This window comes from Topomyia yanbarensis, chromosome 2, assembly GCF_030247195.1.
Source record: "Topomyia yanbarensis strain Yona2022 chromosome 2, ASM3024719v1, whole genome shotgun sequence".
Classification (NCBI taxonomy): Eukaryota; Metazoa; Arthropoda; class Insecta; order Diptera; family Culicidae; genus Topomyia; species Topomyia yanbarensis.
Genome location: NC_080671.1, coordinates 360,754,853 through 360,772,275, shown reverse-complemented (window position 1 = coordinate 360,772,275; position 17,423 = coordinate 360,754,853). Strand labels below are relative to the sequence as shown.

The 17,423-nt window shown below is 38.6% G+C and overlaps 1 protein-coding gene across 2 annotated transcripts; it reads right to left on the bottom strand.

Annotated features, from left to right (window-relative positions):
- Positions 1 to 12,508: 12,508 nt before the first annotated feature.
- LOC131684386 (beta carbonic anhydrase 1-like) lies at positions 12,509 to 14,487 on the bottom strand. Of its 2 annotated transcripts, XM_058967232.1 has the most exons (4): positions 14,328 to 14,487; positions 14,116 to 14,266; positions 13,348 to 13,620; positions 12,509 to 13,288 (listed from the first exon to the last, which is right to left on the bottom strand). In XM_058967232.1, the coding sequence occupies exons 2-4, from the start codon at positions 14,206 to 14,208 to the stop codon at positions 12,887 to 12,889; spliced, it is 768 nt and encodes a 255-aa protein (XP_058823215.1). In that variant the 5' UTR covers positions 14,209 to 14,266; positions 14,328 to 14,487; the 3' UTR covers positions 12,509 to 12,886. The 2 variants fall into 2 exon arrangements, with proteins under 2 accessions (XP_058823215.1, XP_058823214.1); XM_058967231.1 differs by having other exon boundaries at positions 14,116 to 14,486.
- Positions 14,488 to 17,423: the final 2,936 nt, after the last annotated feature.

Sequence of the window (17,423 nt, the reverse complement as noted above, 5' to 3'; positions counted from 1 at the left end):
AGTATCAATTTCCACATGATGCTGATAAAATCGGAAGTAGACAAAATCGGAGGTTGATAAAATCGAGTGTTCACTGTAATAACAGTCTTAAGTTAAAACGCTCTAAGCTAGTTATCCTCCAGAGAGAGATATGCGGAGAGAAATGCAGACAAAAAGGCAACCTTAAATTCCATTGTAAAAATCGAGCAGTGCTCCCAGAAAAAGCGAGCTGACTCGGCTGGCTCCACAATTTGACAGTTTCACTGGCTCAAGATGGCGTCTCTGCTTATCTCTCCCAGGAAGATATTCACTCTAAGTTCGTTCATGGAACAAAATGTCAAATTTCACGATAGATATGTCAGATTTGACGTGACGGCCTCAGTGTTGTCCATTCCTGAAATATATGGAGCAGCCCACGTATTGTAAGAACATCAGTAGTTGAATCGTTACGTCGAAAGATTATAAAACTGGAACAACATTCGGTCATGAACATTTAACTTGAATGAAAACCAACGCTAAAAAATATTTTTTTCCTAACATTTCTTGTATGAGATTCATAACTTTATCCCAGAGGCAACTGCTAGGTAAATTAATCGCCAAAGCACGTCCGCCTCATTAAGCTGCCCCGTTGAGCCCCGATTCAATCGCGAGGTGAGAGGAAGAATCACAAAAGGGCTCACAGGATTTACGATGCAGTTTCGGCGTTGTCGGTGATGGTGATGCTGACGACAACCAGCGCGGGTGAAGCGGTCAGACGTGGCGGTCCTAATCACATGGACCAGTTGCCGGTGCGCACTGCGCAGTCAACCCGCTCATGTCCGTTTTATGCTCGGTCATCTAAAATCGAAGTACGTTCGAATGGGCTGCGTGTTTTCCAGAAGGAGCAGCATTTTTTTAACGATTAGATTTGGATTCCTGTCGGCTGTTACATAAGAAGGCGTACCTCTGCCGGCGAAGCAAAACAACAGAAGGGTTTATTAGAATATTGACCTTGATACGGTGAATAACCTCTTCGCAGTGTTTAGAAGCACCTGCCCCTTGGGGCGATGGTGCTTCCTCAGGCCGGTAGCGATTCTTTTCCAGTAGAAAAAGCGCACCAGTGCGAAAAGGAAACATCGCGTGCATTCCGTTCGTTCGTGACCTTGAGAGGAATGTGCAATCGCAGGCGCTGAAAGACGCATTTAACCTCCAGTTAGTCACTAACTTAACTGCATTGCCTCCGCTAGTGCAGAACTGAAGGCCCGTGGCAGGTAGGTATAACTGCCATCATCCTCGCTAACGGATATTTGAGGTGCGGATATTGCTGCAGAATCAGTGTGCGATGTGTGGAAAATAATTGAAGCGTGAGCACACCTTGGTCTTTCGATGCGCGTGATATGTGCAGCTTGGTTTTCGAAATCTATGCAATAATGTTTTGCAACATTGAAGGAGGAGGTGTGTGTAAAGTGCAGTCTGCCGAGTAGACGCGTGTCTCTATTGTGAGTTACGCGAAGGAAACTGAACAAACATGCACGGTTAGGACTTAGTGACCGGATGCCGGATGGGGTGGTTGTTTCGAAACATGTTTCGTTCAACTGTGGAGATGATCTTGAACCGGTGACATTGAACGTTCTCATTGACAGTGCGAAACGTTCATTCACCAGTTGCGTGTGTTTATTGTTCAACCGAAACTTGATCGAACTAATTGTAACCAGAGTTGCGAAATGGTGACAGGTCTGTTTCAACTGGTAGAAGAAACAAACTGCAAATCATATCCTCACGGGACAAAATTTAGCATGTTTGAAACAACCTCGTTGGATAATGAGTTAACCTTTTACAACTATATGTTCCAAACGAAACGTATTTATTCTACTACCTACATATTATTATTTCTGAATTGTATCAAGCTTAGTCTCAAATTAAAGGTACAACGCTCCCATAAGCAGCTATTGAATTTGGGGCCGTTCATATAACACTTGCTCAGAAATCCCTTGGTTTTTTACCTCCTCCTTGTCCCTTCGTGGACAAGCATGGACAATCTTTGTACTCTTACCCCCTACTAACGAATATATTTCGTTTGAACTTTGTTCAAAGATTTTGTTTGTTTTTTTATTCTGGTAAATTATCTTATTCTGAATAAAATCGATTTCAATTTTTTGTGTCCAAAAGACACATTTTTGCATTCATCATAATACCGCAAAGTGGAAATAACATGAATTCATGAATTGGGTCATTAAGCTATATATAGTTTTCCGTTCCATTCGATAAATTTTAGCTCCAATATACATAATATAACATTATTAAAAAAAAAGTAAAAACGATTTTTTTGTTTTTTAAAATAAATCTTATGTAAACATAGACAACCATACATAGGAAAACTGTGGTTGTTTACATCTGGCCTATCAAGACAACACTCAAAATGAAAAAAAAAACTATATGCATTGGATAGTGTTTATGTCAAATAAAAATAACCCTGCGGGAAAACTAGGAAAACATGTATTCATTTTTTCTGTCGTGAAATTCGATATGTCAAATGCTTCTGATAGTGTCCAATCAAGACTGTCAACATATTTCTATCATTGTTGTAACCACGAAAATCAGCTTTATGTATGTAATAAAAAAGATTTTTTTCTCATTTAATGACCCAATTGGGGCGTGTAACAAGTTATCAAATCCAAAAAATACAGTTGACTTACAGAAGATTGGATCAAATGCATCTGAGAGCAAAATTGTCAGTTGTACAATTTAGGCAATTTAAGCGTTTCTAAAAAAGAAGAAATTGTGAAAAATCCACGTGGACAATTATCGTACCCCTGCCCCCTCTTCGTGGACATGCGTGGACTTTTTCGTACCCCCAACTCTCCCCTAAACTGACCACGTAGTATATGGATGGAACCTTTCATATAATTCTGACTTCTGGTTCCGGAGCAACGGGTTGCCAAGTGTCGCCACACAGCAAATTAACATTTTTGTCATACTCATATAGAAAGGTTATTCAATCACTATGAACATCGTCAACCTAATTCCAGAAAGTTTTTTTTTTGACTAATATAGGTTTTCTGTATATTAACAGGGGCGTATTTAGGGGTATGCGGTGAGGGGCCCATATCACATCCAATCCTTCCCTAAACGCCCTTCCCCATCAGGTCCCCTCTCATCAAGACCACACCCCCCACCCCCGCGAATAAAATTTCCAAATTCCTACAGAATAAACTTTCCTAATGGGTCCGAAATTTCGATTTTGAAATGAACACATTACGTAATACGGATTAACCGCATTTAATGAAAACCAGTAAAAATTTGGTTTGAAATGATTTTGAGTTTGAAACTACTGCAAAATTGAAACTAATTTAAAATTTATTAACAAGTTAAAAAATTTTGGCTAGAACCGGACTCCCCGAATCCTCCTCGCGACACACAGCATTTCAAGTTTGTAGCTGTCGATGTATTGTATGTATGTGCAAATCTATTACATTATATTAAACATAACCAGGCATAGGATCGTTATTTGGGCAAATGAGAATGGCATGAATGCACCTCTAGGTGGATTAAAACAGATTTTTTTGCCGCCAGAAAATTTGTCTAAGTGTTGAAATTGGGTACCCGGTCAAGAAAAATACGGACGAACATGGTCAGGCGATTTAAACAGTTTGACGTTTGACTCAACTCGCCTGTGCTAATTGCCCCTAGGAACAAATGCAATTTGCGAATGCGATTTAAAGACAATTTCAATACTGGCGGCTGAAATGGACTTGGTTGTTTTCGCGATTTTCAAACATGGCGGTTCATGTTTGGCTTAAGCTTGAAATTGTTTTTTAAGCAATTGGTGTGTTCTCCCTTGTACTTTGTTTGTCTAGTGCACTTGATTTAGCCAAAGAATGTGGGAAATTGTGGAATCGTGTGTAAGTAGAGTGGAACAAGATCTCTGACCTAAAGTCTTAATGAACGTCAGATTGTGGTAAGTTTTGGAGTGCAATACCAATTTCACCATTGATTCTTCCTATAATTTGGTGGTGATTACCTAATATACTGGTAAGTATACTGCCGTGATCCGCATAACAGTCCCATTTGCTATGGGTTTCCTATGCAGGTGGGACTGTTATGCATATCACGGCAGTATATCCCTGTAAAAAAAAATGCGGACGAACATGGTCAGGCGATTTAAATAGTTTGACGTTTAACTCAACTCACCTGTGCTAATTAGGCAATCCATGAGACGTTTCGGATCAGCTGATTATTTCTTGTTTACTTATTCTGACGTTACTCCGAGGGGTGCGACGTCCGACAATATCGTTGATTCGATCCAACATCAAACGAATCGGACTAACAAAGTTGTTTGTCGGACGAGTTTTTCTGTTCGCAGGAGTAGACTTGTTGACAGAATTCACCGCTGAATTGTCAAACAAACGTCTAATGGATTGCCTAATTGCCCCTAGGAACAAATGCAATTTGCGAATGCGATTTAAAGGCAATTTCAACACTTAGACAAATTTTCTGGCGGCTGAAATAGACTTGGTTGTTTTTCACGTTTTTCAAACATGGCGGTTCATGTTTGGCTTAAGCTTGAAATTGTTTTTTGAACAATTGGTGTGTTCTCCCTTATACTTTGTTTATCTAGTGCACTTCATTTAGACAAACAATGTGGGAAATTGTGGAATAGTGTGTAAGTATAGTAGAACAAGATCTCTGACATAAAGTCTTAATGAACGTCCGATTGTGATAAGTTTTAGTGTGCAATTTGATTCTTCCTATAAGTTGGTGGTGATTAGCTAGTATACTGGTAAGTATATGTGAGTGGATAATGAATCCAAAAATAAGTAATATTTGTAATTTTCATATTAGGCAATTAAGAGCGATTAAATGGCGCGTTCCCTGGGCGATTTGGGGGCGATTTAAGGGCGGGTTGGGCGGCAAAAAAATGACGGCGGCAAATCGCCCAAATGTTGCATTTGAAATAGCCCCCTAATTGCCAGCAATTTGCTGGCAAATTGAAGGGCAATTAGCGCATCCGAGTTGGCAAATAGCCCCCCGTTCGCCAGCAACTTGCCCTTTTTGACTGGGTGTTGAAATTGGGTACCCGGTCAAGAAAAATACGGACGAACATGGTCAGGCGATTTAAACAGTTTGACGTTTGACTCAACTCGCCTGTGCTAATTGCCCCTAGGAACAAATGCAATTTGCGAATGCGATTTAAATACAATTTCAATACTTAGACAAATTTTCTGGCGGCTGAAATGGACTTGGTTGTTTTCGCGTTTTTCAAACATGGCGATTCATGTTTGGCTTAAGCTTGAAATTGTTTTTTAAACAATTGGTGTGTTCTCCCTTGTACTTTGTTTGTCTAGTGCACTTGATTTAGTCAAAGAATGTGGGAAATTGTGGAATCGTGTGTAAGTAGAGTGGAACAAGATCTCTGACCTAAAGTCTTAGTGAACGTCAGATTGAGGTAAGTTTTGGAGTGCAATACCAATTTCACCATTGATTCTTCCTATAATTTGGTGGTGATTACCTAGTATACAGGTAAGTATATGTGAGTAGATAATGATTCCGAAAATAAGTATTATTTTTAAGTTTCATATTAGGCAATTAAGGGCGATTAAATGGCGCGTTCCGTGGGCGATTTGGAGGCGATTTAAGGGCGGGTTGGGCGGCAAAAAATGACGGCGGCAAATCGCCCAACTGTTGCATTTGAAATAGCCCCCTAATTGCCAGCAATTTGCTGGCAAATTGAAGGGCAATTAGCGCATCCGAGTTGGCACATAGCCCCCCGGTAGCCAGCTACTTGCCCTTTTTGACTGAGATAAGAAATACATTGCGACGAATCGTGCGCCGAATAGCGCTTCGAATCTTTCTGCGACGAAAAATAATCGTCGCGTCTCTTTTGGAAAAGCACGGACAATAAACAAATGAGTATAGATTTCTCACTCGCTGACGCTCTGAACTGTGTGCGACGATTAACAGTTTGTTCAAATCTTTCGCTCAACGTGAATTTTAACAATTGGCTTGTATATCCTACTCAATAGTTTATCGAGAATCAGTTTTGGACACGATATTGCTATCCTCTTAGAAAATTACCGATCGATTTAACCCAAAAATCGTAAAGAGAAAATCTGCAACTAAAATATGCTTCCATATTTAAACGAAATAGTTGTATGTTTTGGCCCTATGAACAAAGACTAACAGACATAACAATTCCCTAAAAACATCGATCCGACAATTTTCCCAGAACTTTAGCTCCACTTTTTATTCACGGTCCCAAACATTCATTCGCTGGTGGGTTACTAGAGATGGTCGGGTTCGGGTTTTTGGACCCGAAATCCGACCCGAACCCAACGGGTTTCGGGCCGGGTTCGAGTTCTGTAAATTTAAGCTTCTCGGGTTCGGGTCGGGTTCCGGGTTTTCAAATTTGAAATTCTCGGGTTCGAGTCGGGTCCGGGTTTTTGAAATTTTGAACTTTCGGGCTCGGGTCGAGTTTGGGTTTTTCAAATTACAAATTATCAGGGTCGGCTCGGGCTCGGGTTTTGAACAAAACAACCCAACACAACACGCGTCTATACACAAAACGCAGACTTTTTTGTAGTAGTGAATTATATTTCGTGATACGAATGGATGACACATATAACCGTACCAAATGTAAGCACCTCTGAATCACTAGAATTCGTCGTATTTTCCGGTGATCAAAAATTGTATTTTTTCATTCTTGCATAAAATTCCGTCTCTTCAGATTCGCAAGCTGCTTGAATTATTTAATTTTTAAACGAACATTCATGGGAGCATTAAACAATATGTGTTTCACATCTAAAATCTCTTTGCGTTTTATTTTTCATGATAATTAGTAATAAACCATGTCAAAAGGAATTTATCGGAAAATATCGGTTCAACTTTCTATAATGGAATATAAATTTCGACAGGTACTTTAAAACCGACACTTAGGCCGCGGCGACTTTTTCTCTACGTAAACGGTTTTGTGGTGTACATTCGTACCCCAGAACTAAAATCGCTCTAATAGGTCTAATTTTTATTAAATTTAAAAGTAAATTGAATAGTTTTATTCTAAAATCATTCGTAAAGTACCCTGTTTAAAAATATTCGGGTTTTGACTATTTAATTATGTAATATTAAATTTTGTATGGAACAAGTCTTTAAAATACGTCAAAATTCCCTTTTTTCTTCATATTGCTATAACTCCGGTAGTTTCAAATCGATTTTGACCATTTATACGTCGTTGTAAAGCTTATTAAAGTTCCTTTTGAACATTTTTTTTCAAAAACCGGTCAAAAAGTGTATTTATTCCGATGCTTTTTTGAAAACCAAACGCCAATACAAACATCAAAAATAAAGCAATATGCAATAACGGAGATGAAACAGAAAGGACTCGAAGGAACAGGTAGAACCGGTGCATTGTACGTGTAAATAAAGTAAGTATGTTCCAGAGCCTGGGCTGCAGAAGATAACGAATCGAATGATGCGTCTTGCATACTATATACAAATCATATTCACGAATGTGTTTTGACTCTTTCATACGCAAAAGCAAAAATTACGATACCGATCCAAATGCATTTTCTAGTTACTTTGATATAGTGCTTTGTTATATCAAATAACAGATACTATCATTCGGCAGAGTTGGAACTAATACAATTTTACACAAGTTTCTCGTTTACTACACCCAAAACGCGAACCGCATGAATTACATGCGAATAAGCATGATTCTAATGAGAATTTTGCATTGTAACTGGTATAATGCATATAAAGCAATATTGGTCCGGGACAAAAATGCATTAAGGCGATTACACCACAGAAACTTACACAAACCCACAGTTGAGAATGTATTAGTGAATTTAACGATATCGGAGCATTAGTATTAAAATGACTCCGCACTAATACACATGTAAAGGACATCTCCACTCGGATACATGTGTGCTCTGAAAATATTAATACACGCTCAAGGACCAGTTTCCATTTCGCCTTTCTACTGATCACATGCTGCATATTGGAGAGAACAGTTTATAGTATCATCAAATTGGTGGGGTGTGGGTGATGATTTTGTTTTGATAATATGTTGAGCTTTCGGCGTTCTCTAAACCCTAAATTTACCAGCGATATGCGAGTTCTTGCCACTAGATAGGCTCATAAATAATGATTATGCGCACTATACGCAGGAGAAAGTTACCTATATGGGAACATTGGGTTAACACGTTAATTCAAAATTTGTCGGATAGAAGCCGTCCGCCAATCATTTCTGGCATTTCTCATATCAACAGTACTTTCAGGTGATATCATATCAGTATTTTGCAGTAAAAGTATCTAAATTTAAAGTATCATAAACTATAAGGGCAGTGATGACATGGTTTTGCACTTTTGAGTAGCAGTGGCACTGGCAGTTAATTTCAGTTTATATTATTTCCCTAACATGCGAATCTAGCGCACATCATCGCCCTGGGCAACGATCCTCGCAAATCAATCTGAGCACAAATCATTTTCTTCCACTCTTCTCTGAAGCACAGAATGAGAGAGCGATGATTTTACTGCAAAAACCATTCGCTATGGGAAAATAACAACGCGTATATCACACACTCTCGTGAACGTAAACTGTTCCCGCGTTTAGTGTGGTTGGAATTTAGTTGTTCGCAGACAAAAAAGCGTAACTGTGTATGAAGACAGAAGTTCTTACAAACACCACAGAGATATTCATGTATAGAATACACCACCTTTTTGGCAGACTCAGCAAGCAAAACCAACTAATACTTTTACATGCGGGCAGATAATATGGTAGCGTGTATTCTCTATCAATTTATTTCATCATGAATCAAGCGGTGTTGGTATAATGCAGTAGCTATGCTTGGTCTACAATGCGAAGAAAGCATGATTCTAATTCGGAATATGCACGAAAGGATGTAATGCCTTTTTTGCATTGGGAAATTGTTTTGGGTGTATGTATATAATATATAAAGATATAATTTTTTTGAATTATGTACACATGACCAAACACTAACGCAAACAGTTTTGTGGGGTACATTTGTACCCCAAACAAACTTTAAGCAAGCACTGTTAAGTTGGTCAAAGGAAACAAATAGGTTGTACCTGCTTTAACGGAAGTTTAATAATCAAATTGGTTTATGATAAAGATTGCTTGCAATTAAAATAAACTATAACGGAAAAATAAAGATTTGAACTCACAAATTTGGTGGTACTTTGGTGTCATTATGGCGGCTCAAATTTAAAAAGGGCACATTATTTTTTTAAAAGCAGATAGTTTAGGCCAAATTTATTTTCTAGAGACTGTCTTTGTTCCATCAGACCTAAACCTAGCTTCACTTCCGCCAGGTTTCGTTGTTCATGACACTCATATGGTGATGATATAATAGCACCACTATCAAATCCGTGGTACATATATGAAACAAGCACTTTCAGTCAGATCGGGCTGAGATGTTGCATGATCCGGATTCCTTCATGAATTTCCACAAACTTAAGGAATTGATTGCAAAAATTTTGTGTGTTCTGTTGACGCCATTAACGGATTTTTTAAAGTTTGGAGTCGTTCCGAGAGCTCCATTGGAAATGTCGAAGCATCACTATTGGCGCGCTTACCGTGTAATCTGAAGCATAAAATAACTTAGATACCCAATCATAGATCGTCCTAACGCTAATGATGGGACACCAAGAACACGCCAGAAAATCTTGATTGATACCCTTCGATACAGGTTTGATCATTCCAACCAGTAACGTGGGTGACGTCATGTAAACTGTCGAATACGAATTGCCAATTGTCATAGCTTAATTTAATACATGTAACAAATTATATGAAATTGCCTTGCAGGAATGGTTTGTGATAAAAAAAAATTGGTTAAGTTCGACGGGCAAGGTTGTTGGAAACTGTGAACATTAAGCTTTCTGTTTCCCCATGAGTTAGCCGCCGATTTTACTTAATTTCCGGTTAAGATATCGACGATTTATAAGTTTCTCAGAACATTACAAACATTACAAACAACATTACAATACGTTCAATAATAGTAAATATAAATGCGGATTCTACTCGGCAGTGATTTGTTTTGCCATATGCAGATATAACTCAATGTGTATGGTGCTACTTCAGATTCGAGTGATTCTACTATTCTTAGATGAGCCTAGGGTCCAGCTCGGGTGCCAGGAATTAAAAATCTTCGAGATCTTTGGTTGATTCTCCGTATTAGCAAGTTGGATTCGGATCGGGCTTCTGGAATTTTAAATTTTCGGGTTCGGGTATTCCAATTCTAAAATTCTCGGGTCGGGTCGGGTTCGGGTTTTACAAAAATTTTATTCTCGGGTACGGGTCGGGTTCGGGTTTTTAAGTTTTAAAATGGTCGGGCTCGGGTCGGGTTCGGGTTTTTCAAATTTTATAATTTCGGGCTCGGGTCGGCTTCGGGTTTTTAAATTTTCATGCTCTCGGGCTCGGGTCGGGTTCAGGTTCGAAAAAATTGAAACCCGACCATCTCTATGGGTTACCCCTCAGGTTTGGGAACAATTTTTCACTAGTGGTCCCCCATATGTTTGTTCATATGTCAGTGGCGCCATAATTGCAAATGTGGCCGCAGTCCCAACTACAAATATATTTAAAATGACCGTTAAAGCGGGCGAAGCATTGTTTTCGAGTGTTATGTCTGTTAGTCTGTGCTATGAGGGCCTACGGGTTTGGCAAGACGACGTATAATTTCAACTTCTATGGAATTCATTTGTTGCAAACAAATTTACGATATTACGGCTGACTGTTCCCTATCTGTTGGCCCGAAAGGAGAGCTTTGCTCTGCAGAACCCCGGGCGATTATTGTGACGAATAACCTGATTCTTTGCGCTCCGCATAGAATACCGACATGCAACGCAGTGTGCTTCTCGCACAGTAACGCTTTCTTGTATCTTTCACTCTCTTTCTACTGTTAGCTGTCATGACGAGGAATGCGCGCTCAGCTTATCCTGCACAGCACGAGTGGGTAGTGCTTTTGGATTCTTTGCGGCTATCCGGAGAAGTGATATTCTACATCTACAGTAACCGACAAAACTGTTCATAAGGACGAAAAAAGCTTAATGTGAACGGCACAGAACAGTGCTTTACATACGTTTTTCTACCATTTATTTCCACTATTTCGATTATTACTTGTAATCTTCTTCAGTGTTTGTATCAGTCTACAAGAAGACGATTACAAGTAGTAATACCAGGTATCTGTTAAATAGTGAAGTGCAAGTGCATTTAACTATAAACAAACATAGTGAAATTAAATTCTTAGCTTAGCTTAGCTTAGGTTAGGTATAAACAAACATAGTGGAATTAAATGGTAGAAAAACCTATGTAAAGTACATACACTCCGCTAAGACCTCCGGTCGCGTATAGATTGACAGAACAGTGGTTTACAATATGATTTGTCAAAATAACACAACGGTGGATGATTTGATAAATTGATAAATTGATACCCTAGTAACGAGTAACAAAAACGATAAAAGAGTTAATACTTGTCTTTTTCAGCTCAGTGGATAATAAAAATCGTTTAAAGTGTTCTAAAACGAAGAGAAATCAATTTGATTCCAATTTTTGTTTGGTTTTTGCGCATGGTCATATTTTTTTTTACCTTATCCCAGGTTACTAAAAATCTCCGGGTGAAGGCCTTATTAGAGGTTGCAACCCTAGGTGTACGCTTCATTATTAACAAGGTTTATAATCGATGAAATGCGGCAAACTGGCATCAATTTCTTTGCTTAGTTCTTAAAAAAATAGTATAATAACGAAGCTTGAAATTTGCGAAATATGTACTCGTCTTCAAGTGGACAAAGATGGCATACTTGTTCTAAGAGCGGCGTCAAACAGGTAGGGTGACAATGCAAACAGGGCGAAAATAGGCTCACTACCCTACATCTCCCAATAATTTGAACGGGTTAAGGACCGATTTCTTCACTCACGCTTATCTTTTTTGTAGAGGTTTTAACGTTAAAATCATTAACCTCTTCGGGTTAGAAAAATCTCTCATGAATAGTTTATAACCCTATGTGCGGGGTCGGGACTCGAACCCAGGTGCGCTGCGCTCACGCTTATCTTTTAAACCTGATTTAATCTGGTTTGAAAGTTAAGCTTAGGCGAATAAATCGTCCCTCAATAAGTAAAGAAGTGTAAAGTGTTCAAAAAATAAATAATAGAAACCACATCTACTTTTTTTAAAGAAAGATGTTAAAAAACTTAAATAAATTCCCAATGTTTCTCCGTTTTACGGTATCGCTTTTGTATTCACCATATATCTAAATAAACCTGAGCAATAGTCTTTTTCAGCAATAATTCTCTAAAGCTTCCGAAAAAGCTGTAGGCACTATAAAGTGAAGCTTTTTATAGCACGTTTTGCTGTGCACACGCAGCCAAAATAAAGCAAACGCAATGTTCATCATTGAGTAGATGTTTGTACAAACTAACAATAAAGCAACCTAAATAATATTTAAATTTGCGCAAACACCTGTTTTAATCCATTTATTTCTCATTCATGAACACAAGAATTCCATACTTGCTTATTCAATATAAATTTGAAAATGATTTGGGAAATGTAAAACAAAAACTTTCTCTGTAATCAAAAAGCAATCCTTAGTATTGTATAAAAATAAAGATAGTGCATAGATATCGCTCTGTCAAATTTCACGAACATCATATTAATGATTCAAACATTATCAGCAACATCCACATATACAAATGGTAGCTATGGTAAATTCAAATTCTGTCGATATTGTTATAGAATTCAGGACCGAACGTTGTTCTTTCTAATGATTCAGATTATCAGAAACTATATAGTATTATGAGTATATATTTTCTTATCTCTAAAAATATCTTTTTTTCTGAAATATATTTCTTGCATATATGGAAGACAGTCGATTTAAATATCTTAAATGCAACAAAAAATATAACCCCTAATAGTCCCAGACTTTACGAATAAAACCGCCTAACCTCTTCTAGCAGTTTATCTATGGTATTTTCATCGATCGGAATGAACCGTTTCGAATTCCTACTAAAGAAATAAATATCGCCCGTATAAATGTCGAACCATAAGGCGTGAATGTGCAGGTCATGTGATTCGAGACGCTTTTTGAGAAACCCGTACGAAGCGATATTTTCGATCTGCTGCAACGTGTTCACCTGCGACAGTTTATCCTCGATGGCGAACTGATTCTCCGGATCGATGTATGCCACAAACTTGCGCAGCGGTGTTTCCGACGAGAAAATCAACGGTTTATCCAGACCCACCTGTTTGAGATTTTGAAATTTGCTCAAACTGGTGTTAGCATGTTCGCAGAGCCACGCTCGCAGTGGTGATATTCGGCGGTTTTTCTAAAAAGAAAAAAATATTACATTATTGTACATGCTCTAGAAAACAATGCGTAGCTTACCCTTGACGCAAAGTCTGGATCCCGCAACTGATACAGCAGATTCATCGCCTTGCAGTCACTGTGACCACAGACAATGATGTGCTTGATATTGTTAACCACACAGCCCAATTCCAGGGCTGCCGGTTCACAGCTAAAGTATTCGTCCTGAAAGTGTTCGGCGTGCGGGATAAGATTCCCGGCATTTCGCACCACAAACATGTCGCCCACGTGCGTATCCGTGTAACGTGTTGGAATCATTCGGCTGTCCATGCAGGTGAAGAACACCGCTTTTGGCTGAAAATGGGAGATGATAGAATTATTGATCATATAAATCATTGCGTTATAAAATATAATAGCATATAAATGTCACATAAAAAAATGTACCAAAATCTGATAGACACGATTTCAACTACTAATGAACTACGAACAAACCAGTCTTGTTGTTTCAGAGGAATGATGCATTTGGATAGATTGTATTGAGAAAGTGAAAATCCAGTGAGCGTAAAAAAAATTATATGCGTTATAAAATAAAATATATCTTTCAATAGTACATAGTCACATAGACACCTTTAAGTTCATATTATATGACAAAAAATCATTTTTTTTTAGATTCCAAAAACTACTCATCGTGTTGACAATTCAATACAAATAGTTGGTTACCCTATCAACACAATATAAATAAGTTTCCCTGCGCAAGTCTTCAAACCGCTTTGCTCATTCAGTGAGACATACGTTATCTATGGAAGAATCTATAGATATCACTAATCAACTATAGCTACGATAGCTCACCTGTGGATTGTCTCGCACTTTTTGGAATTCCTTCACCATCTGCTCACGGGTAGTGTTCCGGTATCGCATCACTCCTCGCAAAATTCGCTCCATGTCTGACCACAAAATGCATTCGATTTCTCCTAAATAGTATTTGACATCGGATAATTAGCTGAAACACATCAACTTAACTTAATCTTTGGTCAACAGCTGCTTCAGTTTGCACAGTATACATCACTTCATTTTCGTAGAGTGTCTAAATAATCGTAACGCCAGAACGAAAATATTTTGCTTTTAATAATCACTCCTATCAACACAACTTGTTCCGATGCGGCTCACAGGCAAAATGCTGCTGTAAACATTCGCTTGGACTATCCGCATGTTCCACCAACACAGCGCAATACACGTGCGTCTGGTAGCAGTAGTAAATAGCGGCTCGCTGCACGACGACGACGATAGAGTCGCGCCGCCGATTGGAACATAACACGATGACAAGCGTGTTCAAAGTTACGTCATCAACGGACTTCTCGCCACTAATCAATCAATACATACGGTTATCTACAGCAAATACTCACATCTGGCTAGGTATTAGAGTTTTACTTTTAGTCCGCCGTCAATCAAACAAAGTTGAAAATATTACACCAAACGTGCTAACGACGAGCTCAGTAGAGTTCATACCCATTAACTAAGGTCAAGAAGGCTTGTTCAATTTGAAGAAAGGATATCATGACCTTGGTATCTTATCAACCAATCATAATAGAAATATGATAAATATAGCCACGAAACGCTCACGACAAGTTCTTTCGATTGTATTGATTTCGAAAAGAACGAGTTTATAGTTTGATTTGCAGCATTCTTTACTTTGTAATTCGAAATTAAATTTGCAATACTTCAAAATCTGATAAATGTCGAATATAGAAGAAAAAATTCTCTATCCAGAGCTGTCATTTGCTCATTTATTCAAATTTCGCGACTTAGTTCGGTTTGGTTTATCGCCGACCAACTGATCAGTAACAAATTAATTATCTTTCAATACGGGTCACTCTTATTATTAGGGTAACCAGAGATTCATTTTTGCCTTTCTCATATAGAAAGGTTATGCAATCACTCTGAAAAACGTCAACCTAATCCCGGCGGAGGGCCAAATTTTTTTGTTCAACTCGCATAAGGTTTCTGGATTTTAACAGGGGCGTAGTTGATGCTTTACGGAGAGGGGTTACACCCCCCGCCCTCTACTTTTCACTCCCCTCCTTTAAAAATCTCCTTAAATCACCCCTCAGACCACCACCCCATCCAGCCCTCATACCCCTCCCTTTCAACCCCATCATCTTTAAACCACCACTATATCACAAAGCATACCAATTTAAGCTGGGGAGTCGTTCGTTCATGGGACTTTCGCCCTCCTCACATACCCACCCCCGCATGACAAAATAAGTTAGCAAGCAGATAACATTGATCTAATGCTGATTAGGCTAATGAAGTATGATATTTTTTTTGTTTCAAGTGTTTCACCGTCGACACGTAGCTCATCAAGTTCGTGGCTGGCATGCCATTGTGTATAAGTGCAAAGTGTACTAAGAATGTAATGGACATTTCCACAATTATGTTGAACATAAAAAGCCTCCGTGCCATAGTTTAGATAAATGAGAAAGGCACAATTGCACCGCTAGGTGGATTAAAACAGGTTTTTTAGTTACTAACGACTTCGGAAGATAAGTGGTTTAATGTTTGAAACGTTTATAAATTTTGTTGTACTGAATGGGATTAATCAATTCCTTTTCCATTTTATCAAAAAGATGTGTAGTAATGTTATATTAAATTTTGCAATAGGTAGGACATGCATTATAAAGAAAAAGGTGTTCTGAAAAATCTTCAGAAACGGTTCGAAAAAAAATGAAAAACTCCTACTCATCTCGGTCAGAGCCATCAGTGCACCAACCGAACACTAACATTATGAAAAGTTTTAAATCTAGATCCGCTAACGATTTGGTTTTATTATCATTCGTGTTGAGCTGATTGAAGCAAGCAAAGCATCTCCTCGAAGGACTGTACAATACCGCGAGGGAAACATTTGTGAGCTTGCTTCCTAATGTAATACGCTTCAATTACTTTGTGTCGTTCCGGGCTACAGGCAGAGGCAATTATTTTTATTTTCGATGAGTGGAAAGTTGGAAATACACAGCAAAACTCGATTTACAATCATCCGACCGTAGCCCGCTCGTGATTGGTTCCCGTGAATTTCATGCATCGAACCGCAAATCTTGAACTGAATCAATTGTGAAATCAGTCGAAGGCTGCTATTTAAACCACCCATTCTTGAGCTGATAGTGTTGCAATTAGCAAAGGACCATTGCGTCTACTACGGCTGTTATTCATGAAATTGAACAAAATATTCAAATTTTTGTTTCGGGAGTTTTTACCATGGACATTTGAAACCAAGGAAATAAAAAATTTGATTATTTCATTAATTAATTCCGAAAGCTTCGTATTTTCTCTAATTCATCAAAGCTACTAAACATTGAGGTACATCATACTATGTTGCGTTTCGGCTTCGCCTCATCAGAAACCGACACTAACATATTGTCGGAATAGATTAGCGCCGGCTTGACGCAAATCCCTTAAAACTAAAACACACTATGTGTTTCAATCGAACGACTGATCAAACGTGATGTCCCGTTCGAGCAGAAGTTCTGTTTATGCCGATGAGACACAGTGAAGCCGAAACTTGTCTTGGCTTAGCAGACCTATGCGAAAGCACTATGCTATATTTCACCCTAAGGAGGAAAATTTGGTAAAAACCAAAATTTCTCATTAGGGTGAAAATTTGTTGGTAAAAACCAGTCTTTGTACATGAGGGCACAAATCTTTATTTCATACTACTACTAATCTATTCCGACAATAAGTTAGTGTCGGTTTCTGACGAGGCGAAGCCGAAACGCAACATAGTATGAAATAAGGAATTGTGCCCTCCTGTACAAAGACTGGTTTTTACCAACAAATTTTCACCCTTATGAGAAATTTTGGTTTTTACCAAATTTTCCTCAATAGGGTGAAATATAGCATAATGGAGGTACATGCTTTGATCCCGTGTTTGTCAACACCGTCAATATAGAATACCGAAGCTACACTTCGTACTTTTTATAACATAGGCCAAACTCTTGATTTGATTGATTTGAGCTCCCCGCAAGCAGTTGGCAACGAAGGTTGTCCGCAAGAGTGTCAACGAAGCTACCAATCCGCAAGCTGCCCTTCCAGCAGCTGATTCCTGAGAATGCGCGGGACTTCAAAACCGATCAAGACTTCCAGAGCTCAACCGTGATGGCCCTCCA

Coding starts and splice junctions, on each gene's coding strand:
- LOC131684386 (XM_058967232.1), bottom strand. CDS start 14,208: ATGGAGCGAATTTTGCGAGGAGTGATGCGATACCGGAACACTACCCGT. Junction 13,621..14,115: donor AAGTGCGAGACAATCCACAG/GTGAGCTATCGT, acceptor TCCCATTTTCAG/CCAAAAGCGGTGTTCTTCAC. Junction 13,289..13,347: donor ATCCAGACTTTGCGTCAAGG/GTAAGCTACGCA, acceptor TTTTCTTTTTAG/AAAAACCGCCGAATATCACC.